Genomic DNA, 25,382 nt, shown 5'->3' with positions numbered 1-25,382 from the left:
AGTCCCTTGGCAAGGCCAAATATTATCTTCTGATAACTGACCACTTCTCTAAGTATACGTGGTTTTATCCTCTGCAAAAGCCTCAGCAGGCTATTGTCATATTTTCTGAATTTCATGCTAAGGTTGAACTGAAACATGGTTGTAAAATTGAATGTTTATTGACCAATGACATTCCTCTTTTTACTTCACAGGAGTTTCAAGTTTTTTTTGATGACAAAGGCATTCACCACAAGTTTGCCAAAACCCAGGCAGCTTGGGACAAAAGCTTATGTGTTAAGGTTAACACTGAGTTAGAAGCAGGCATGCAAGCGCAACTGCTGAGTTCAGGATTGTCTGAACAACTGTGGGCTGAAAGCATCTCATTTTCCCTTTACCAGTGGCTCAGACAGGTTCCTAATGGACAGAAGCGTTCTCCTTTTGAGATTCTGTTCCAACAAAAGCCTGATGTGAGCAACACTAAGGTTTTTGGAACTAAAATGTGGGTGGCTTCGCTTGAGGGCAAGCCAGTCCAAGGCATTCTATTGGGTTTTGAGGAAGGTCAATACAGAGTTATGTTGCATTCTTCCAATGAGGTGATTCTTACTCAAGAGGTAGAACACACTCCTACGCCACAAGAAACATATGTTCTTGATGAATTTCCCATAGGTGCCAATGATTTTGATGCTTCCTACACTGACACAAGTGGTAGTGATAATGATTCCTTTGCTGAAGGCTCTACCCCGAGTAGCTCTGACACAGGGGAGACAGTCATACACAAAGGAACTCATGCTGTTTTTAACAGACCATCATCGGATGATGAAAAAGTGCTTGAAGCACTAGATCCACTGTTTACCATTGGTATGAGTTCTCCCAAAAGTCCTGAGGGGGAGAATCTCAGTAAACAGGATTTGCACCTCTCACGAAGGTCTGAGAGGATTAGAAGAGGACCCAAGAGGTATTCTCAGGAGTTTGCCAACACAGCAATTGCAAATTTAGCTGTGCTTAGAACTCCAAAACAGGCAGCAGTCACACAGGCTAAGCCACAACAACAGGTTGTCAAACGCAACACTGTTTCTGTCAACAGAGCAACTGCTCTGGTCCCCTGGAAGCCAAAGCTGGTCAATCCAGTCTCAGAGAGTTCCACAGCAGGAAAGTCCTACCGGTACTTTGTTTATGACAACTGTCTGTTCACTTCTCTTAATGATGCTCTCACATTTGCATCTTTTTCCATTTCAGGATTCAGGGGAGATGTTAGCATAAATCCTCTGCATGGCACAGATGCTGCATGTGGATGAATGTTTACTTTATATGATTGCTGTAACTTTCCCACACAGGAGCTCAAGCTGTAACCTGATCTCCTGTCATGTGATGTTCTTTGTTCTCTTTCTACTTTCACTTTCTTCTGAACTGGAGAGTGATGGCTGAACACACACTCTCTGAATAAACGTAGATTAGCACCTACGATTGTTTGCTGTCTTCTTTACCGAAGCCAGTGGCAATAGTGAGAATATTGGTGATTTACACCCCAATATTCCAACTTGTTCAGAATGCATCACCCTCATCACCCTTCCTGTGTCACAAGTATTATATATAGATTACGTGGGAAAATATTATGGCGAGAAAATAATCGTAACAGGCTGACAATACTCAGCAGTAGAGGTTACAATGTGGGGTGATGTAAGGTAATAAAAACAACTTAGTAGAGAAAGAAAACACAGTTGAAAAGATAGCAGAAAGGAAACCAGAGAAAGAGTGGGAGGGGAGTAAAAGTTAAGATTTATAAGAGTCAAATTAATTGGAGGAATAAGTTATGTTACCATTAACATTTTTGTGTGTGTGTGTGTGTGTGTGTGTGTGTGTTATATTTATGTTATTTTTCTTTCTTATTATCCTGTGTATGACCGCCACAACCCCATAGTCGCCTTTGACTGGACTTAATCGTCCAGGAGTCCTTTTTTACCTTTTGCCTTATGCGTTGATAATATGATAAAACAGTAAAGCAATTGAAATTATTTTTTAAAAATAATTTACATGTTCTTGATTATTAAAGAAAAGTCAGCCTGCAAGAATTTTTTCAGCAATCAATTAATAAATTTATTTGATGAGACTTCTAGGGCAGTTATTCAGTGATCTTATGTGGCACTTTTCTTTTTTTAAAGCAGCAACTCCTGAGGGCGGAGGAAATAGGGAAGTTATGAATTTGAGAGCTTGACTGTTGGAAAGACAGCGGAAAGCAATAGGTGCATGTTTGCACAAGGGCTCCAGTGCAAACTACTGTCAAAACATATGCAGTTGGTCAGCCAGTCACTATAAGCAGTGGAGCAGAGTTTGCTCCTTTTCTGTAGGAGTAATGGAATATTCTCTATTGGAGAAATGGTGTAGCCAGCCTTTCTCAACTTTCTTCCCTCCAGATGTTTTGGACTACAGGCTGGGACTGATGGAGAAGGCTGAACTAGATCTAAATTATAGATCTAATTTATGTCTGGGTCTAAATTATGTCATGGAATATTGCCAGTTGACAAAAGGAAGGGTGTTGTTGCGTGCTATTTATGGCAGATACTTCAAATTCTTTACGTGTCTGACTGTTCTTTGCATGGGTACTGATAGAATTGGAGTGAAGTGACCAAAGGTTCAGAGGTGGAAATAACCATTGTGATTATAGAAGGGAGTTTCATACAGTATTATAGAGACACAAGTTTGTAGCTGTGCTCTTTGATTTTCTTGTCCATATGCTTTTGTTCTGCATATCATTAACTCGCTTGTGCCCTTTCTACTCTGTGTTTTGTACATTTTGCACATGTTCTGGAAATAAGCTGTGGCTTATAGCTAATGCAAATAAAGAATATTATTTGTTTGTTTGTTTATGATTCACCCTTCCTCAAAAGAGCCCGTGGTGATGCACATGTAATGTTGGAAGTGCCAGCAGAAAGACTGTTCTAAAGGTTAATTAGCCCTGCAGGGAAGATCCATCTGTGGTTTCGAGCATCCCGTAGGGATTTAGCATGCCGCCTTTCAATACTAAGCCATGCTCAAGGTGGCTTAAGTAAGAGGTGTTAAGTCAGCCCCTCCCCCCTGCTAAATTTATTTCACACGCGGGTAACTTAATTTTCACTGAATAACTGCCCTAGAGGTCTCATCAAATAATTTTATTAATAGACTGCTGAAAAAAATCCTTGCAGGCTGACTTTTCTTTAATAATCAATAACATGTAAATTCTTTTTTTAAAATAATAATTTTTCAATTGCTTTACTGTTTTATCATATTATCAACGCATAAGATAAAAGAGGACTCCCGGACGATTAAGTCCAGTCGAAGGTGACTATGGGGTTGTAGCGCTCATACACAGGATAATAAGAAAGAAAAATAACATAAATATAACACACACACACACACACACACACACACACACAATCTGTAGCTGGAAACAGTCGGTGTGGCATTATCTTTCAGACACCTGCTTCTCTGCCTTCCTAACTATCAAACAATGAAATTAAGTTAACCGCGTGTGAAATGCTACCAAGAGCCTGAAGCAATAGTTCTGCAAATAGTGAACTCCATGCACTCAGTAATATCTCATCCAGTTTTGATTTAAGTTCCATTATACTTGCCATGTTAAACACTGGTTTTTTAAAATATTGTGTGAGCCTGAATTTCTATATCCACATGTAACATTAAGCTAAGAAACTTGGCTTGGTAGACCATAATGAGATGTGTGGTAGTGGACTTTACTGCATTACTCCTCCCCTGGCATGTCCATTAGGCTATCTGCTTCCTGGTTTGTTTAGCCTATTACTGAGCTTGTGGCAGAAGCAGGATTTGAACCAGCTGAAACTCTTAGCTACTGCACTTCACTACATTTAACTTAAATTTATGGGTTTTTTTTCTTTTTAAATAATCCCAAATGTCCATAAATGTTACATCTTTTATTTTACATCTTTTTTTAAAGCCCAGCCATTCTATTTCATCATCCAAAGCCAAAACAAAAAAATAAACAAATGCAAATAACAAAAAAATGGATGAGAGTTTTGAAAAAGCGTAGGATGTTTGAAATGATGAAACAGCCTTTGTGCAGTAGCGTAACGCCATGATTTCCTTGATGTTGTCTCTTTAAATGCAATCTTCTTCTGCAAGCGCAAGGATTGTTGTGACTGGCTTTCTGTAGACACTTCTGCCAACTGCTTCCCTTATTTGTGTGTGATATTTTAAGCCTATCCTCCACAGCTGATATTTCTATGCTGCTGGCCTTCTAAATTCAACTGATACCTGTTGGCCTCAATTGTATGTTTCCAAAAATACTTACAGACTCGGTCATAAAAAAAAAAGAATTTATCCTAGAATAATAGCTGGATGGAAGCAGAATAGATTCAGTGCATCTTCGTAAGGAAAACCAGGCAAGGAGCATTGAATGACTGGGGCTGTCTGTGTGCATGTTTTCTAACTCTCTCTTTCTGCTCTGTTTTTCCATGCTTTTCCGGGATTCAGAGAGAGGTAAATTGTTTTTCTCTATTCTGTTTTCTTCCTGTCTTTCATCACCAGCACTAGCTGTTGTTGCCTTGCAAATCCATACTTCTGAAGCAAATGTGTTTCTTGCCATTAGAGCCGTGATCAAGTAAGTTCCCCTTTTGCCTTATCAAATGGCAGTTCTCCAAACCCTTTAAATAGACACATTTTAGGAGCCAACTCAAATGTTTTCCAAAAATATTAAAACTCTCATCATCTCCAAGATCGAGGAAAGGATTTTCCATTCAATCTGGTTTTGTTTGCATGATCCTAGATATTCAGTCCCAATCCAGAATCTAGCTCAACAACAGATATATATATATTTTAAAAACCCCATTAAATTATACTCCTAGGCTGTAGACCTGGGAAGAACATAGGTGCCTGCCTCGCTCCTGATAAGCAGGTATTATTCCAGTCAGTCTGAGTTTCTGATCTGCCTCTAGAAGGAATGTTTAGGCTCCTTCAGATATCTCATGCTCCTTTAAAGAAAATAAATAGGGTTTTGGTTTGGGTCTTAAAACAAGGATTGCCCTCCTAAAACTTGCCTGCTATGCTATTACCTCCCCCCCCCCCCGATACAAAGATTCGACTTGTAATCAAGAGGCAGAGAAGTAGCCTTGTCATGCTTAATGAGAGCAAAAGAAATGTTAAATTTGCCACAGTGTATGACTCACAAACCCTGTTGCTTGTCTATTTCCAATATTCTTGAAGGCCACAGATTTGGCATTGGGAAAGGATATAGAGTTTGGACAAGTGGGAACTGCAACAAAATGTTGCAGCATGGAACCTGTGTGTTCAAGATACTCTGTTCCCTTCCTCCTCCTGCCTGGTTTTCCATTTCCTGCTGATACCTCCCTCTTGTGCCTAGAATGGATGGTCTTTTGCAAACCTGCTGTTAGCACTGCTTAGAAATAGTGACGCTTTTATGCTTATTGAATTTAGGTGAATATCTTGTTGCTTTTGCTAGTTTATTCAGTCTGTGAAGGGGGGGTGGCCTGGCTAGGCCTAAATGGCCTCTCTGACCCCTTTTATCTCTGCAGTCCACCTTTCAATTATTCTAAATTTCCAGGACCCATTGTATGTGTTACAGGACTGAAGTCAGAAGGATTATTCAAGAAATGTCTGAGGTTGTATTCTTAATAGAGCTCAGTACTTTTAAAAGTCACTGGCTTTGATAGCATCAGGGAGTTCTTCTCTTCAAGGCTAAAGCTCTGTGAGCCACAACAGTACAATCTTCTTACAATGCCCTGGAGGGAGGCACTGCCAGGGGATAAGACAGCGGTTTTCCTGAGTATTTATATTTCATGGACTTTATGGAAGAATTGAAAATGCACTGTTTTGCTTAAGGTGGAAAAGAATTGTAGCGCTGAAATTCTGAAAGACAGATCAGCAAGCCAAGATCTGACAGAACTCCACAAGACCATGGGTAATTCAGGCTGAAGGCTAAAGTTTGATAGGAAGACATTGTTCTCTGTGTGATTTGTTTTGATAGGAAGACATTGTTCTCTGTGTGATTTGTTTTGATAGGAAGACATTGTTCTCTGTGTGATTTGTTTTGCTCTGCACCAGAACATTGACTGTCCAGGCCATGCTTCCTTGAGTGTCAACTTTTGCAGAATCAGTCTTAACTTACTGCACAAAATAGTTAATAAGCTTTCATTTAGCCATGAATTACAACTCGACTGGTGTGCTGAGGAGGTTAGAGAAATAGCATACAGAAATTATGTAAAACGATTAGCGGTGAAATGAGTGAAACACTTTGCAGAAATTGCCGCTTGTTGGAATATGTCGGCTGTGTGTGTTGCACTCTTGAGGGCATCTAATTTTCCATCAGATCAAGCAAGTTTCTCATGAGCAGGAAGGAAGCGTCCGTGTGGCCGACATGGAAACTCGTGTATGTCCATGAATTAATGACCCAACGTACAAGGGACAGGGCCCTTTGCACCTCTCAAAACACAGTTTCATGACAATTCAGGGTTTCTCTATGAAGCATATACTTCCACAATATAAGTTCTTAGTGTGGCCAGCATATCTGAACCAACCCACCAACCCTGTTGTTGATGAAAAGTAGGAGGGCCCTGGAGAAATTGAGCCCCTCGCTGAATAACAACAGGGTTTGTACTTATGTTGCCAATCTCACAGGTCAGGTACCAGGGCCAACTGTGAGTTTGGTGTTTTTTTAAAAAAAATGGTGGTACCTTGGTTCTCAAAATACAGTGGTACCTTGGTTCTCAAACTTAATCCATTCTGGAAGTCCATTTCAAAACCAAAGCGTTCCAAAACCAAGGCGTGCTTTCCCATAGAAAGTAATGCAAAATGGATTAATCCGTTCCAGACTTTTAAAAGCAACTCCTAAAGCAGCAATTTAACATGAATTTTACTATTTAACGATACCATTGATGTATAAAATGAAAGCAATAAAACAATGTACTGCAGTCACACAATCAATCCATCAGTAGCTGAACTGGGCTCCACACAGTCACAAAAGCAAAAAAAAAAAAAAAAAGAGCCGCAAAAACAAAAACGCAAAATAAGTAGCAAAAACAGACAGACCTCGGTGTAACACTCAAATCGGAAGTGTGGCACTCAAAACGGAAGCGTAACACTCAAAACGGTAGTGTGGTACTCAAAATGGAGCACGTTTGGCTTCTGCAAAAAGTTCGCAAACTGGAACACTTACTTCCAGGTTTGAAGTGTTTGAGTTCCAAGTTTTCCAGTAGTTAATTCGTACACTATACACTTTACCTTGTCTGATTCCACTCTGAAGCTCATCGGCCGCTCTGAGAATAACCCTTAAATCAACACGTCATTTTTCTTTGGAGTATACCGGTAGACAGAAAAATATTTGACGGGAAGAATTCTTAGCATGGTTAGCTTATTGTCATTGGTTATAAATGAATTCTGCAAGCAAATGGATTTGTGACATCTTAATACTAAACAACAATTGACAACAAACAATAATGAAAAAGAAGAGTGGGACTGAATCTCCAAAGGCAATTTAAACGCCACATGTGAAAACAGTCATTGTTTGCAAGACAGTGGATCAATTGAGAATGCAGGAGCAGGGAATGGCTGCACCCTTGGGAAGCTTCCTATGTGCAATGTTTTAAAGGCTTATAAAAGTGGGACTTCGTGCTACAACTCTAAGCATGAATTTGTGGCTGCAGCCCTTTCATTTTTCTAATAATAGAAATTCTTTAAGGCTGCATTTAATCGGGATGTCTCAAGGGGCATTAGTGTAATGGCTAGCCTCATTCATACCAGGCAGTGGTCACATAAATTCTGTTTTATGTCGCTACATAACCATCATTGCATGGTTAAATGATGCTTAACTGGGTGTTAAATAAGCACGGCCATCCAATTAGTCCCAAAGAATAACCATTTAAAAGAATTAAAGTAAAAGAACGGAGTATCCCCCCCCCATATTTGTTCTATTTCATCATTTTTCTTTCAGTTGAAGAGGCCATTTTTCTCCCCTGGCCACCTTGTTCTGTAATAAGCAGATTAAAAGGATTATTTTGTGCTTGGGCTAATCAACAAAGCCACAGCCTTGCATACCATAACATGTAATTGATTCTCTCCCCTCCAGCCCTGCCAAGAAATCTCCCTTGTTTTCCGGATTTGGTTCAGAATAACAGCTCAGTCTAGTTTTAGCTGATAATTGCTGTTACTACCAGGCAGAGTGTATGCATAAAGAATTAATATTTTGGTGAACGGCTGTTTCTGCATAAAACAGTATGTGGCAGGTGTTGGAAAACTATGCTCGGGGGCCTCGTTTGGCAACCGTTTTTAATAGGGGGCATAATTTGAATGGAGCAATGTTGAGAGAACATCCAAATTGACTCCACCCATTAACTTCTTCCTGAACCAGGCGAAACCCATAGACAATGGTTTCTTCTAAAGAGCAAAATAGGTTCCCTCAGTCACAGCTGTGTCCCTTTTGTCCGGACTCCAAAGCTCCTTCACGTGGTGCTCAGTTGCCTTTCTAGCTGCTGAGGCTGCAATAACTGCACCCTCTCTCTTTCTGGGCACTCCTAGTTGCGATTTAAAGAAATAAAAAAGGTGGAACGATCACCAAATTCAACACACAAACCCAAAGGGCAACTACCTCCCAGCTAGAGGGAGAATCAATGGGCCTGACATAGGAAGAGCATAACTGGCAAAAAGGGATCGTAAGAAAAGCGAAGCGAGGGCTCTACCATGTAGCCTTGGGGCTGGTCTGAGTTTATAATTTGAAGCAAACAAAAGTACCAGTAATTGTACAGGAATGCAAGTTATAAGAAGCATGGCTGGTAAAAATCTGTTTGTGTCACGATTGCACCACCTGATGTTTCATCTGTGCCCTCCTCTCAGCGCAGAACCACATCCTTCTGTCCTGTGCCCTTAATCAGGTCTTGCCGAGCTCAATTCGGCCATTTCATTTCTTTCCTTAGCCTCTACACAGTGAACATCCCACACCCCCCCCAAAAAAACCACCCAATCCAAATACAGTGGTATCTTGGCAGGGGCGTAGGAAGATAGGGGCGGTGGGGGCGCCCGCCCAGCCCCCCGGAACGTATGTCACGCCCCTCCGGGAGGCGCGCCCCACCCCCGGAACCTGCACCGTGCCCCCGGGAGGCACACCACGGCCCTGGAACGCGTGCCCCGCCCCCGGTGCCGGAGCATAAAGCTCCGCCGCTGTATCTTGGTTTACAAACTTAATCTGTTCCGGAAGTCCATTCTTAAACCAAGGTGTGTTTTCCCATAGCAGCGGTGGACTCAATTTACAAATGGAACACACTCAACAAGAAGCGAAACATGTTCTTACTCCAAGGCAAAGTTCACAAACCAAAACACCTACTTCCAGGTTTGCAGCGTTCTTAATCCAAGTTGTTCATAAATTAAGCTGTTCTTAAACCAAGGTACCACTGTAATAACTTTGGTGCATTAGGCCAGGGTTTACCTAGCCTTAACATACTACTTCTGATAAGCTTACAAGGTGGGTATGAAGGTCGCCCCATGTTGTTTATCCTCTGCATCGAAGAAAGCCAGTTGTACTTCTTTTTGTCACAGCTTTTTGCTGGGAATGGGGACTATCAAGTATAGGAATCCAGCAAAGAGGGAGTGAATACTGGGTCCATGTTAAAGTATTCCTAGATTCAGCTGTGACCTAGCTAGACCTTTACACAGCATGACCTTTTTTTCTTTTATTTTTTGCCCCTAGAACTTCTCATTGCCCCTGCCCCTCACTCCCTACTGAAGTACTAGTGTGGTGAATCTTTATTTACTTGTCAGTTTCCTCTGAGCAGCTCAAGGAGCCATACTTCTCCCCCTCCCAATTCTACCTTCACAACAACCCTGTGAGGAAGGTTAGGCTAAGAGACAGCCACTGCCCCAAGATTGCTCCGTGAACTTCCCAGTCGAGTGGGGCTTTGAACCCAGGTTTCACCAGTACACCACACTGGCTCTCATAGCGTTGGACTGGGGAGACTGGTATTCAAAAGCCAGAAAGTTCTGTGTGTGACTAGAAGCCAGTCACTTCCTCTCAGCCTAAACTCACCTCAGGGTAGTTGCAAGGATAAAATGGAATATATGCACATATGCCAGAGCCAAATGCAAAAAGGTTTCTGATTTACTTGCCTTACAAAGAACTGTCACGATGCAGATGTCTGCCTCATCTTTTTTAAGTTCCCCAGCATGGAGCTGGGAAGCCTGTAAATTCCTTAGTAAATCAGGTAAACAGTTTGCCCATAAATCTCTCCTCGTATTAATCTGTTTGAAATGCGCTAATGCAGAATTGAGGTTAACAGAGCAAATGACCCAGAAAGGATTCCACAGTAAGAGAGATAGATAAGAAAGCCAAGATGAAGGGCTCCGGTGATGTATTCAATATTGAACACTTCTGGATTTGCAGAGACCGTAACCTCTCCTCCTCCCTGGCCTTTGTGCAAGAGATTAGCATTGTCATGAATGCTCAAGGTCACCGTGCAAGGAAGGGGTGAATTGTTGTGCTACAGAATGGTTCACATGGGAGGAAAGTGTTTCAGGCACAGCAGGTTTCGAACCTGTCTCATTCTCTCCGGCAGCCTTTAAACAGAACCTCTGCCCCAGCGGAGCACCCTTGCAAACTGCGCCTATGGATTTTCCTGAGCTCCCTATCTGATAGGATTAAATATTGAAGTCCCCTTATCATTTGGACCTTGCCGGAAGGAAGGATCCACATTTGATTGCTAATGCTGATGGATAATTTTGCAGCAGATGTTTGCTGGTCCCGCCCTCCTCCCTCCCACCCCCAGTGATACCTGCCGATGCCATTTCTTTGCCTGTGGTGACAGCTTTGCCCCCTTTGTGGAATAATGGCATTTACAGAAAGCTTATAGCCTTCTTACAGCCTTTAGCGTCTCAGTCCTCCATGGGGACTTCTAAGGAAGAGAATTGAGGCAGGGTGATCATTTCAGAGCAGGGGGAGCAACCTTTGCTGAGACTCTGCTTAGAGTGTCTCCCTAAGCAGAGTCTCAGGAAAGGTTAAAGGCCTGGTCAAGATCAAGTGGCAAAAAATGCAGTCTCTATTAAGATCATTTGTTGTGGTTACTTTTCATCTGTATAAAGAGCATCTGATGTGGTTATTATAACAAGGTTATCAGTACATTCAGTACATTCCAAACCTCTTTTTTTTTTAACAAGTGAGGCCCTCGAGTTAAGTATTGTTGACTGATTGGCAAGAGCTCCCAAGACTTTTCAGGCACGTGTCCTTGCCAGCGCGCCCTGGGGACACCAAAGGTTGCACCTGAAACCCTTTGCATGGAGAGCATGTGCTCTGCTACTGCGACAAAGGGAATTGTGCTTTGGAACCCCTCACTAGGAGACAGGCCCAATTAATTGTTTTTATGGCGATAGTTACTAAGTATGTGGAACGAGTAAGTTCTGACCATTCAGTTTGTCATCTTTAAGAACATAAGAATAGCTTGCTGGATCAGGACAATGGTCCTGTTTTGACAGTGGCCACCAGGCGCCTGTGGGGAACCTGCAAGCACGAGACCATTACCCTCTCCTGTGGTTTTCATTCAGAAGCTGGAGGCAAGAGCATAGCCATCGCGCTCTTTGTTCCTTTGTGTTCTTTTCGAAGCAGGTATTTCTGTGGGTGATACTGCTTTGAATAAGGTAATTAATTTTGTTTGTACAGAGACTTTGCCTATGTAGCAAGAGACCGAGAGACGAGGATTTTGAAGTGCCACGTGTTTCGATGTGACACGCCAGCAAAAGCCATTGCCACAAGCCTGCACAAAATCTGTTCTAAGGCAAGCTTTCTTCTTGTTTTCATTCTATCCTCTCCCTTTTGCTGTGCGAATATACCCCCCATACGACACTCCCAAGCATGTTACATGAAGTCTCCCTGATTTCAGTGAAATCTCTTTCCATGCCACGTAAGAGTATAGGTCCAAACCAAAGCTTCCACACAAACAGTTGCCTGGCATACATTTCTGTGCAGGAAAAACTGCTTCTAAAGATAATGTTTAGCAGCAGAGGAAAAAGGGCTCAACACATTTTAGGGCCGACCTGTTGACAATAGCCTATGGCAGGCTACTGAAATAAATGGTCCTGCCATGCCCCCATAAGGTGTGTAGCATTTTATCAACACTGTTAGCTCAGAGGGGAGACATGAAAGGTCTTACGATAGCCCATGAAGTGCCTATAACCTTTGTCCTTACCACTGCTTATGCTGCAGACAAGATCTCCGTACTCAATTGTTCTGCCCCCAAAAGTCATAGGGGTTGTTACGGAGTAAAAGGTAAAGGGACCCCTGACCATTAGGTCCAGTCGTGACCAACTCTGGGGTTGCAGCGCTCATCTCGCATTATTGGCCGAGGGAGCCAGTGTACAGCTTCCAGGTCATGTGGCCAGCATGACAAAGCCACTTCTGGCGAACCAAAGCAGCACACGGAAACGCCGTTTACCTTCCCGCTTGGAGCAGTACCTATTTATCTACTTGCACTTTGACGTGCTTTCAAACTGCTAGGTTGGCAGGAGCAGGGACCAAACAACAGGAGCTCACCCCATCATGGGGATTCGAACTGCCGACTTTCTGATCAACAAGCCCTAGTCTCTGTGGTTTAACCCACAGCGCCACCCGCGATTGCAAATAAGTTTTATATAGTAAGGTTTTTGATGTGATGCATTTGGTAAAGGTAACAAAAACCTCCCATCCCTGTAAAGTTTCCTACCACCTCCATCAATATTTGCACGGCAGCTGTAGGTTGTCAAACATGCCTCTTTAAATTTAAATGCAGGCAGCCCAATCCTTTTGGGAAAGAAACCCCAACGAGTTCTATGAGGCTTACTCCCAAATAGATGTGCATAAGATTGTAGTCGTAGTTCCTTAACCCATCTGAGTTATGGTGAAAAAGAGAAACACTCCTTTTTGAGGGCTTTCAGGATTAGGATTGTACAACGAGATCTATGGATGAAGGGCAGCCTACAAATTTAATAAATAATAATAGTAATAATATGATCACTGTCCTCTCCAGATTATGGCTGAACGGAAGAATGCCAAAGCTGTGGCTTGCAGTTCATTACAAGAGCGGACAAACGTCACCCTGGATGTTCCCTTGCAAGGTACTGTGTGACTGGGATGTTGTCTTCACTATGTAGTCTCAAACAGGTGACTTGTTAATTAAATACTAATAAATAACTGCTTAAAAATTTTTTAAAAAAGAATTTTCACAGTGTGTTTCCAGAGGGGTAATGTTAAGTCTGTTGAAGCTTGAACGTAGGTCAAAATAACTTCCTTGGTCTTTAAGATGCCACAAGACTATTGGTTTATTTCTCTGGCTTTATTTGGAGTAGGCAAGATCTGCTAAACAGATTTGTCTGTTTTTACTTTACAAGACTAAAAGATGATGATGTACTTTTTTAAAAAAAATTCCCCAGAAATTACTCGGGCTCATTTTTAATGTGCGATAGTAGGTAGAAGGAGTACAGATTTATTAGAATCAATAATGATATCCCTAAGAAATCGACTACCTGATGAATTATTTTATTCTGCCCTTGAAATAAGGATATTTTGCCTGATGTGAATTTTGATAAGTTGAAATCGATTTTTTTGTTCCCATGCAGTAGATTTCCCAACACCAAAGACTGAGCTGGTCCAGAAGTTCCATGTACAGTACTTGGGCATGTTACCTGTAGCTAAGCCAGTGGGTAGGTTGAATCTTTGTCCAAAACTCCCTTAATGTTTGCTCTTTAGCATCTGAGTGCTCTGTTCTTCATTGACGGAGGATAAAAATAGGTGAGGGATACGCGTCTCAATTCTGCAAACTTTCAGTGTGCATACTTCGGGTGTTATGGTTATTCAGATCTGTTAGCAATATTAACTGTGGGGCCAGACGGTGACAGTTATATTCCAAATTAATTATGTGGCGGTTAGGATTTGATCCAGCTTCTACTAGATTAGGAGTTACTGCAGGGATGTGCATGGCATGAAAGATAAATTATTTGGATTTGCCTGTCAAATGTGAAATAACATGGTCAGAATGATGACATGTAGGTCTGAACTTATTGCTTATTAATTCATATGCCACTTAGATGTTTGCACAGAGCCTCAAATTGATATTTCTCAAAAGAGCTGACCTCACCCAATACAGAATAGCAAAGCCCTTTTGACTGTAAAACACGGCTTGGGGTACTGCATGCGGGTGGCTGCTTTTCCAAGAGAGAAATAAAAGTTTCGTGCCGAAACGCTTGGACCCAGCTGAAGTGGCTCTTCGGAGCCTGGCCAGTTCCGTGTTTTGCAAGTCTGCTCCATCCTAAATACTGACAAAGCGAAGACGAATGGACCATGTTGATTCCCAGTGGTGGCTCACGAGAGAGCGGTGGAGGCAGGGGCAGACTTTAGTTGTGTTGCTGACCCAAGCGAGGCCAAAATTTGGCGCCCCCCAAATTTATATTCTCAGTGATGGATATTTTCCATTTTGCGCTCCCTCAACCCAACACCTTGTGCAGGAGAACCTCCTTAAATCTAGCACTGACAAAGGTACTGGAGTACTCCCGGCAGGCCTGGCATCCTTGTCGGGACAGGGGTGTGGCTAGCGAAGGAAAAATGGGGTTCAAGGGAGCTCTGGGTTGGTGGAAGCCCTGCATATGCGGACCACCTGTGGGACCACCGCTTGGCCCTTCCCGTCCCCACAGATGCAGTGCTGCCGTCACCAAGTGAGCGCCACTTCCTCTTCCTCCCCACTTCCACCCCGCCATCCATCACCACTGCTTCCCCCTCTTTCTACACTAGTGGCCAAAATTGTGTCAACCTTTTGGGGAAAGTGTATTTCTGAGCTTTGATGGCTCGTAACACCACTTTTTTTTGGAACTATACCATAGAATTATGTATCAATGGAAAGATAATTTAAGGAAGAATGTAATGCAGCAAAGTTTGTTCAATTATCTGTATTCTATCAAAAGTTATAGCCAAATAACCAGAAAAGGGAAGCACAAGTTACTTCAGTTGATATGCAGTAGTTTTCCTTCATTTGAATGTAACCAATGAGCATGAGTGTTTAGAGAGACAATCAGGTGCTATGAGCCATCGAACCTCGGAAACACACTTTTCCCAAAAGGTTTCCACAATTTTGGCCATTAGTGTATATCAGTGTATAAATGAAGGAATGAAACAGCTGCTTCAGCTCAGATTTCTACATCTTTGTTGGCAGCTTCTCTTGGACACCCCTATTTTTCATTACTTTTATTAGCATGCTTAGTCTACCCTTCCTCAGGGTAGCATATATAGGTTTCATCTCATTTTATCATCACGGAACACCCCCCCCCCAATGTGAGTCAGGCTGGGAGTGTGTGCCCCAAAACCACACAGTGAGAAGAAAAATAAAAAGGACGTCCGATTTTCCATCTGTCAGTTACATAGAAGAAATTATTCAAAATATTCACTCTAGAGTGACACCCAACTGTTCCACTTTCTACTAGGTGATATTTTCCCAATCTTCTGGCCTACATAGATTAATTCATTTTCCTTTTAATGCAAAAAGTCCAAAAGGGGATTCTCTAATTATTATTATTATTAATAATAATATTATAATAATATATATAATATTATTATAATAATAATTATTATTAATAATAATAATAATAAATGTCAGCAATAGTTTTTCTCTATCAAACATAATGTTTTCCTTTATTTTCTGGCTTTTCTTTGGTGTTTTCGTTTCTCTTTCTTTCCCTGTTTTTGTTTTTATTTAGATTCGTTCAGTGCTTTCTTTTTTTCTTTAAAAATATTTGCGGGGGGTACTCTCATTTTCCTACTCCTATTGAAATACTGCCCTTCAATGAGGCCAAACTTAGATTCACAAAATGTTTAGGGGGTTTGCATACCCCTGTGGGCAGAAAAAAGGCACTGGATTCGTTTCTTTTATCTTACTGTATCATGAAAAAGCTTTAATAAAATCTTACTTTAAAACACACACACACCCGTGAGCTTAATGCCTGATATTCTTCCTACCATAAAACACTGACTCTCTGTTCGTGATCTTGTCTCTCTTGTTCTGCAACGGCAGGTATGGAAACCCTGAATGCCGCTATAGAAAGCCTCATCGACTCCTCCAGCCGAGACGACTGGGTGCCTGTCACCATGAATGTCGCTGATGCTACAGTGACGGTCATCAGCGAAGGAGTAAGGCACAACCTGGCTTCTCTAAAAACCAGAAATGCTTCCTATGTAGTTGATACTAGAATGTGGGCCTTCTTTTTTTATCCAGTGCTTTGTTTTCCTCAAACTTCCCTTTTAGTCGATTTTATTTGAGATAAATAGAAACCACCATACGCACAGCCAGAGCAGATTTGGCAACCGTTGGTGGCATGCATGGCATTTTTAAGATAATCATTTCTGCCATATGTTGCTATTTTCTCCTGTAAAAATAACAAAACTACCAGCTTAATAAACGGAGAAGAAAACCCACTTGCCTAAGATTTTTATGGGAAATGTATAGATCTCAGTCATGGTCTAACAGTTCAGTGAGCTTAACCCGCACTTTTTGGATAATATCAATCAGTGAATCCCTGTAACGTTACCAGATTTTTTTCAAAGAATCTGGGGACACTTCTTTTTGGTTTGGAAGAGAATTTTTTTTTTAAAAAAAGTTATTTTTTAAAAAGAAATTAAGAAGATATATCTTCTCTTCTGTGATCTCCCCTGTCGCGCGGCCTTCCTCTCAGCCCCAGCCTGCTCCCTTGAGCGCTATCCGCCGTGGAGTAGGCTCGGGTTGGGCCTGGGCTCGGCCGTGTGTCCTTGCTATCCCAGTGCTCTCCTACCTCTCCTCAGCGGCGGCACTGGCAGCAGTGCTGCACAGTCGGGGTTCCCTCTTTTTTTTCTCCTTCCTCTTTCTCTCTGCTCCTTCTCCTCTCCTCCTCCTCCCTGCGTCGGCTCCGGGGTTTTCCGAGTGGCCGGGCGCTCTTGCTCCTGGCTCGATTTGGGTCGCGGGGTGGTGGTGGTGTCAGCGGTTCCCCCAGTTGACACGCCAGACGTCCCAAGTTCCCCCTCAACAGTGGCGGCGGCAGTCTCAGCAGCCCGGAGCCAGCCTGGTAGCGCAGTTGGCTCTGGCTGGCTTCAGGAGCTGCCCGCTGCCGTGGCGCCCGCCATTTTGCCTCGCCGGAAGTCCCCATATGATGTGTGTTATGCCGTTAAACCAATCACGCAACATTCATTCTAATAAATCTACAACACTTAAAATATAAATCCGGGGACATTAAATGAAATCCGAGGACATTCCAGGGACGGATTTTATTCAGGGACGAATTTGTAAATCCAGGGACTGTCCCCAGGAAACGGGGACGTCTGGTAACCATACTAGCTAGAAATACAATTACTGTTTTCAAGAATGCCTGCCGTCTAACATAGAAAATCGGATTTTATTGATATTCCATTCCAAAGTACATTATACCCCACAACATTAACCTAAATTCCTTATTGGACTATCAGAAATCCCTGGAGAAGAAAACAGATGAGGTGTTATATGTGCAATACTGGCCTCATAACCGAAGAGCAAGCAAATCGGAAACAAACAAAAAATTGCTAGATGAAATACAAGACTCATGGTAAAAAAATAAATACAGTGGGTCCAACATACCCTAGTAGTCTAATAGGGTTTTGTTTTTCAAAGGAACATTACCAACAAGAAATCGGTGTATCAGGTTTGAGCTGTGAGATGGTTAATTTGTGTCAAAATAAAGCCAGCCTCACAAAATTAACCTTACGGCGTTAAAATTTACTCACTGAGTCCAATGGTTCCCAGCAGTGCTTTGTAATAGGGTGACTGTTGTTGTTGTCATTGTCATTTTTAATCACCTTCTAAACAGCCATCTCAAGCCAATATATGCACAGAAATGGACATGGACAGCAGAGATCTCCTTTAGTCCTCTTGAAATGGTATAGCCATAAAAAAAATGGAATTCATAGTATGGGCAAGATGCTCAGGTATTTTTCTACCCCACTTTGAGAAGTTGATGGGCATAGAATGAACCCCAGGTAGCTTAGGACAATAAGTAACCTCTAGTTTTTGGTTGATGCCCCTTATAGTAATTTCTTGCATATCATACTGATTGAAGGTGATTTTTTAATAAAAGTGTTGTTGTTGTTGTTGTTGTTGTTGTTGTTGTTTATTAAGATGCTTGGCAACCTTTAAAAAATAAATATGAGTGTTTTCATTGTGTGTGAAACTGCATGACCCTGTATTCCTATTTGCAAATCAGCCTCCAAGCTCGGGGTGCTGTGACAGTTAGTCCACCTCTTTGGTGCATTTTGGAAGGTTACACCAGGTTTGTTCCTTGGTCCATAACTGGTGACCTTCCAGGAATCAGAGCTTCCAGCGCTCAGACTAATAATTCGTTCTTCAGTGCTACCTCTGAAACTCTTAATTGTAGCAACATGAATTCTTCCTTCCTAACTAGAATGAAGAGGAAATTGTGGTGGAATGTCGTGTGCGGTTCTTGTCTTTTATGGGAGTGGGCAAAGATATCCATACGTTTGCCTTCATTATGGATACGGGGAACCAGCATTTTGAGTGCCACGTTTTCTGGTGCGAGCCCAATGCAGGCAACGTATCAGAAGCCGTCCAGGCGGCTTGTATGGTAAGTGACCACAGAAAACTGTAGTACAATTTGTAGAAATATTAGGAAATTAAAAGAAACCAGTGCATGAAATCCCCCTCAAATATTATTTTGTAGTATTTAGCATGAACGCAAAATGACACAAAAACAATAATTCTATTCATTTTCAGAGCGCCCTGATAAATTACAATTCTCTCCCCAGTTCTGCACTCAGATATTAACATTTAACACCAGGATTCTAAATATTAGTGTCAGCTCTCTCCCCCTCCTCTGCTTTAATTAGCAGTCAATATTGTGAACTGTTACGTGCACAGACTGAAAACCAGATACGTAGCATAAAGCATCAGAGTCAAGGAAACAAGCGCCAGCCTTTTGCAAGAGAACAATGTGTCTTTATAGAAAGGAGACAATGGGAAGAACAAATTGTAAGATTGATGAGAATAACCAGAGTACCCTGCTTCAGAGGTATTATTCAGCATCTGTTTCCAGAGGGTTTAGTGGGTACCATCCTTCAAATTTGTCATCTGTTCCCTTGGGCTAATAGAGAAAATAACTAGCACTAACCTGAGAGGGAGCAGAGCAAGTTCTGGCCATCGGAACACAATAATGTTCGATCCCAGCCACCACCATCTAATTGTATTATTTTAGATTTAGAGGTGGAGGACTTAAGACAAATCTGCCAACATGTTGAGTTGTTACTCCTTGTATTGGAAAGGGTGGTTGTGTATCCAGTATCTTAATGATGTGTTGTCCCCGCTGACATGTAATAATTGTGCTGAACTGCCAAAATCAGGAAAGACCTGCTCTCAGGATCTACGAGTGTCATGTCTAAGGGCAGATTTGCAAAACTTGTGACGAACCAAACCACCCATGCAGGTAGCAAAATTAGGAGTTGTTGTTGCTTTTAAATTCACCATACATAGCTTGATTGGTCGCATTTAAGCTTGTTGGATCATGATATGTGTGTGTCTTGCCTACTCGGAAGCAAATCCTAAATGATGTTGCAGAACAGTGAGGAAAGCTCAAGGTACCAAGCCTTGCTAATGATTGCAGAACTTCTTTGCTTTCTTTCAGCTACGATACCAGAAGTGCTTGGTAGCCAGACCTCCTTCACAAAAAGTCCGGCCGCCTCCTCCTCCTGCAGACTCGATGACCAGAAGAGTCACGACTAATGTAAAACGGGGGATGTTGTCCCTCATTGACACTTTGAAACAGAAACGTCCCATTACGGACACGCCATAGCAGCCCTGCAGGAAAAGAAATGGTTTCTTAGAAAACATCTAGCAGAAGATACAGTAGCCACATTAAAGAAGATGAACTGATTTTTGGCCTTCCAGTTTAAATTGGTGATGCTTTGTCTTCAGAGAATTTACCCTTATCAAATAATATTAGACAAAAGCATGTTCTCTCGTTCTTGCCACCATCATGTGATATGAAAAGAAGCATGATTAATTTTTTTGCTGTGAGGTTTCGCACCATGAAGTGGAAGGTCTGTTTTCCAACTGTGTAAATATTATGAACGTTACTTAAATTCACAAATACACCAGAAAGCAATATGGCACATTGCTCCTCGGAGAGAACCATGCCCAAATTGATATTCATCCCCATCCTGGTTGGGATTTGTCACAAGCAGTCCTTGTATCCTGCAGCACTTTGTCCTCATTTTTAACACTGAAGTACATACCAAGTATTAGTTACCATTGTATTATTGTAATAAGAATATTGAGCTGCTTTTTTTTAAAAAAAGAAACTGCATTCATTAACCAATCTTCCCTCTTGTGCACCCTAGTAACCATTTTTCATCTTCTGTCGGCCAGTTGGGTTTGCTTCAACACGGCAGTTTCCTATGCAGATTGCAGTTCGATTGGAAGGAGCGTGCAAACGATATTATAATTGTGACAATCACATGTGTATCAGTTTCAGTGACATGCCGGTGCTGGGAATGACCATTCCCCAGGCATATGTAGGCACAAGAAAATAATGTGCTCTATTGTCGCATGGTATTAACTACATTTGGTTTGCATGCTTTTTTCTTGTAAAGAAGCACTGCCCCCGTAGCAGATCATCACCTTTGAAATGCCCTTCAGTTTTGAAATCGAGCTTGTCATTTAGGAATTCAGAGAGCAGTCTGAGAGCATATGCTGGGGTTTTTGTTTCGAAACATAAATCGCAGCACTAGTGACACTAAGGCTCAAGCGCTTCTTAGCATTTTCTATAGATGTTGGTCTATGCTTTTAAATGTTTCTACTCTGATACAGGCAGGAAGCAAAGGTAAGGACCTGATAGGTGCATGAGGTTAAAAATAGTAAAGCCAAAATGTACTGGTACCAGTCGTCTACAAGGATCAGTGCATCAGAAATGGAATTTCAGCAATACAGCATGAGTAAAACCTCTTTAACTGAGAAGGGGAAGGAAGATTAAGGTATCCTGTTACTTTTCCTATGACAGGGTTTGCATTAGGTAACTGTGAATGTGCATGGGTTTTTCCTTACTTGAATTCTGTCACTAGAACTATGTCCTGTATTTCATTTCTTCCCATAGAGGTTGGGTGCTGAGCGCACCTAAATGACATTTTTGCTGTACAAGATCTCTTTTAATTTGCAGCCTTCCAAGGAGCTATGTTTTACTTTGGTTTTAAATTAAGAAATTATGTGATCTCCCAATAGATTTTGTAATACCCACCGACCATGATGTTTGACCTTTGCAATGCCAAGTGAAACTTGTTGCAAATCCCACGACCAACTCCGCACGCTAGTTCCTTCTAACTGCACCTTATGCTATGTGTTTTGGATAGTTTTTAATATTTTTCATGTGTAATGTGTCGCACATTTTCACTTGCACAGCTGCCAAAGGAAAAGCCTTAGAACCCATTCATGCCTTGGGGCCATGGCAGAGGTCAGGCCCCAGAGTGGTGAATGTACAATTGAAGAGGGTAAGGGAAGGCAAGCTTGGGTTTGTGCACTCTCCTCCAGACCACAAAAAACTACTAAAGAGGAGATTATATCAATGCATACAGGAGTAAGCCACAAAACCTCCTGTTTGTTCACAAGTGCAATGTGGAGCCATGTGTGAATCAGTCTGTAGTAGCCCAACAATCTGTAGTGTAAGGAATTAGGCAGAATACTGCACTACTGTCAATCAGTAGTGTCAGTCCTGAAAGGTGTCAAGATAAAGAATGCTCCTTCCAGTTATTTCTTGCACAAATATTGCTTCCATTTAGGAAAAGCAATGCGCACAATCATGCAAGTGTGTTTTGACAGAATTTGTACCTCATTGTAGCTTGACACCTTGATTGCGCACTGCAAAACAGACATGATTCTGTTGGAGCTGCATGTGCTGTTTCAGTACACAAAAATGTCTGTGTGTGCAAGAGTTTCTTGTGCTTCTGAAGCAGACAGAAATAGACTGGAGAATGGTAGGAAGAGGAGCAACTAGGAAAAGCAGAGAGTTGGGGGGGGTGTGATGTCCACTGCTCAAAAAAAACCCCACACATCTCAGCATCCACAGCTGCTTCCATTTGGCTCGCATATCCTAAAAGGTTTCTCTTCCTTTTCCCTCCGCTGAGGAACAGCTGCTGGCAAACCAAGCATTGTGCTCACTTGCTTTTACCTCTCTAAAGGCAGCAGCATTGGGCTTGCTTTCATGCACATGTTTATCACTTGATCAGTACCACTTCGAGAAGTGGCTTGCATGTGTGACTGAGACACCGGACCACAACCCCTTCCATATCACCTCAAACACACTGCTGCTCAGTGGAGCTAGGTCACACATCCAAGTGTAGGTCACCAATTGCTGAATCATCAATTCAGGCATGTGTGAATTATCCCAAATTGTCCCAAGAGCTACAAAATGGAAAACTTAGCAACTCCCCCCCCCCCCATTTTTATGATGTATAGTTTGCAGGTTAACAAGACCAGAAATGAGCCTATGCATAAAGAGATAAAAAAAAAAGTGACTAAACCCTTATATTCTAGTTAACTTTACATAGGTAGTAAGGTCCGTTACCTTCCAAGAGAAGTACCGTAACCCTAAGGAGTGTAGCCTCATGGCTTTATTACTCTAAAAGTCACATCCATTGTACTTCTAAAGTAGGCAAATGCTTGGGTCTGCCTTTGCTAAGGTATTACCATTCTCAGTTCCCTCCTGAAAAAAATAATCTGGCTCACTCTCTCCATTTTTAGAAAGTACATGCTGTCTACTAGCAGCTCTCCTCCTCAAATAATTTTTTTAAAAAAAATAATCATAAAATTACACACCAATAAGTTTCTGTTATATGGCTATGCTCCATTATCATTAAATAAGCAGGAAACCTTAACTCATTTGTGTCTTAATTGGCATCAAGTTTTTCTGGAGTATGACCTTTTCACATTCAGAAGAAAATGCAAGGCACGCTTGCTGAAAACATTGAGTAGACCAAGCATTTCTTTTTCAAGTAGCTTTTGGATTAGTTGCAGAGCCTCAAAAGCTTTAAAACTTTTTATTGTTATTATTTTCAGTATTTTAAGTCCCACCAGCTGAGAGTTGCATCCCACTCCTTAAAAATCAAACTTGTTATAAGCTTATTTTATCTGAACCTTCTTTATGGAATCTCCATGTGTAGAGGTAGTGTCTCCAAATACCAGATGCTGAGGACTAAATAGGGAAGGCCACACTTGTGAGCTCCCAAAGGGCATCAGGCTGGCCACTGCTGGAAACAGAAAGTAGCAAGGCAGTTCTTACCAGACAAAAAAAACAAAACATTTCTCAATGATGGCCAAAATACATGTATGGGTTGAATGCGAACAAATGCCAATGACTTACTCAATGTTGTAGTGACACTTCTGTTATCTATGCATTCTTTATAATTGCACAAGGCAGCCATGTTCACTATGCCTTGGACGTTTCATGTCTTTTTTTGATTAACTTGTTAAATACAGCTTAAATATTTTTATTTTATTTATTCTATTTTTACTGAAATATTCTTCGATTATGTTGACATATCTTTATTACTGGATGTGATCTCACACCAGTGCTAAGTAATCTCAGTGTACTATAGGTTGCCTAAAGACAGAGGATTTTTGTAATTATTTGTAGTCACCTTTTTAATTAACTGAATATGTAGAAGTAAAATGGCAAAAATAACATGTAAAGCTAACTTCTATTATTTTTAAAAAACACAAAAAGCAAGTTAGATGCTGCTCTCACGGACCACCTCATTTGCGTACTCCATTGAAGGAAGGGAGATTGTTACCCAGTCATTTGTGATAGCTTAATTAATGCCTTTTTTCTGCCCCAACCCACAGCAGTTCTTTGATGCTGCTTGTTGCTTCGTTTATACAAAACAAGTACTATTTCTTTAAAAACATGTTTTTTCATACAGATGAATGCCTAAAAAACGGAAATTTGCATGGAACGCCATCAATCCTACTTCTGTAACAAAGAGTTCTTAATGATAAACTTTGTGTGCAAAGCCTTTAATAGCAGAGTAGAAGAAAACCTACAGAAAGCTGAATACAAAGATGGCACCGTCTACAAAGCTTTAAGAACTTGTTTATTTGTTAAAGAACTCTGCAGTCAATTAAACAGATCACATATGGAGGGAAACTGCTATTTTTATCGCATTAGCTCACAAAAGCTGAGCCTCTCTAGAGCTCTATCATTACCATCATTAGCTCCTCTCTTTGGCAGGCATAGTTATTTTGAGGGAGAGAAGTGTGAATAGCAGAAGTAGGTTTGATTTATTTCACTATCTGCAAAAGAGAAAGGAGAAAATACACACAGTTTATCAGTAAGAGCTCTCGGCATTATGTGAAGTAGTTGATTTTAAAACAGAAAAGTGTTTTTTTCAACATTATCCACTTTTTACACATTTAAATGTAATCTGTTGCAAGAATAAATTTAGCTGCATTAACTGCTGGCCTCTTGTGTTTATCTTGCTGGGAGCTTAGTGGTTTCACAAGAACAGCCACCATTCTAAAAACACTCGTCTTAGCTTGGTAAAAAGAAATGTTTATTATTCCTTCTCAGCTATGTAATCTCCAGATTAAAAAATAAAATAGGGCAGATTTTAATGAGAGTAGGTTTACTAAAGGAAAAAGAAGAATTTTTGAATATTTAAGCAAAAAACAAAAGTATGGCGAAACCCAACCAGATGGGTTATATTTATACGAGTATAAATAATTTATTATTATTATTATTATTATTATTTATTGCCTAATGCAATAGTACTCTCTACTGTCGATGCCAGCTAAAACACTTCTGGTTTGCCACATGTTATGCATCCTCTTCATTTTACCCACCACCAAATGCTTAATTGCTCCTGATATGTTATATATAATGACGACTGTTTCATATGGAACAGAAAGTTTCTTCCAACATCTGAAAAGATGCCTAGGCATCTTAGTTGATTATGCCTCATGGGTATATTTAACACATGATATATGAATGCCCTTCAAACATTACAGAAAGAATATAGTCAACCTATAAAGGAAACACAGAACATTTGTCTTTCCTGTAATAATCTACGACTAATAATACGTGTTACAACTGAGCCTATAAAATTCTTAGTTACAAAAGATACTAAGTGGCCAGGATGAGGGGGAACAGAAAATAACAGACTAGAGTTATGAAAGGCGTTAATCAGCAATTGTTTAATAGGTTTGTTTCCATTTAACTATGCTGCCTAATGAGCCAAATATTTATACTGACATCTAGTAGAGTTCAGTGTCTAGCCGCAGCAACATGAAACCATCCAGTAATTATGCTCCCTCACAAAGAAATCCCGAAAATGTTCTTGTCCTTTTTCTTTGAGGTTGTGATGGCCTATTAAAACCAAAATGGTC

The 25,382-nt window shown here is 41.2% G+C and overlaps 1 protein-coding gene across 10 annotated transcripts in view; it reads left to right on the top strand.

Annotated features, from left to right (window-relative positions):
- APBB2 (amyloid beta precursor protein binding family B member 2) overlaps positions 1–24,451 on the top strand; it is a 192,560-nt gene extending 168,109 nt beyond the window's left edge. For 8 of the 10 annotated variants that reach the window (XM_035112959.2, XM_035112950.2, XM_035112957.2 and 5 more), the window contains 6 exons: positions 11,642–11,756; positions 12,984–13,071; positions 13,573–13,656; positions 16,014–16,129; positions 18,403–18,582; positions 19,636–24,451. In XM_035112959.2, the coding sequence (XP_034968850.2) occupies positions 11,642–11,756; positions 12,984–13,071; positions 13,573–13,656; positions 16,014–16,129; positions 18,403–18,582; positions 19,636–19,803 (751 nt within the window). In that variant the 3' untranslated portion in view covers positions 19,804–24,451. The remainder of the gene's footprint in view (positions 1–11,641; positions 11,757–12,983; positions 13,072–13,572; positions 13,657–16,013; positions 16,130–18,402; positions 18,583–19,635) is intronic. The other 2 variants (XM_035112954.2, XM_035112961.2) reach the window with 1 other exon arrangement.
- Positions 24,452–25,382: the final 931 nt, after the last annotated feature.

The sequence above is a fragment of the Zootoca vivipara genome, chromosome 9 (genome assembly GCF_963506605.1).
Source record: "Zootoca vivipara chromosome 9, rZooViv1.1, whole genome shotgun sequence".
Classification (NCBI taxonomy): Eukaryota; Metazoa; Chordata; class Lepidosauria; order Squamata; family Lacertidae; genus Zootoca; species Zootoca vivipara.
Note: the sequence above shows the minus strand (reverse complement) of the source record. Positions and strands in the feature narration are given on the sequence as shown.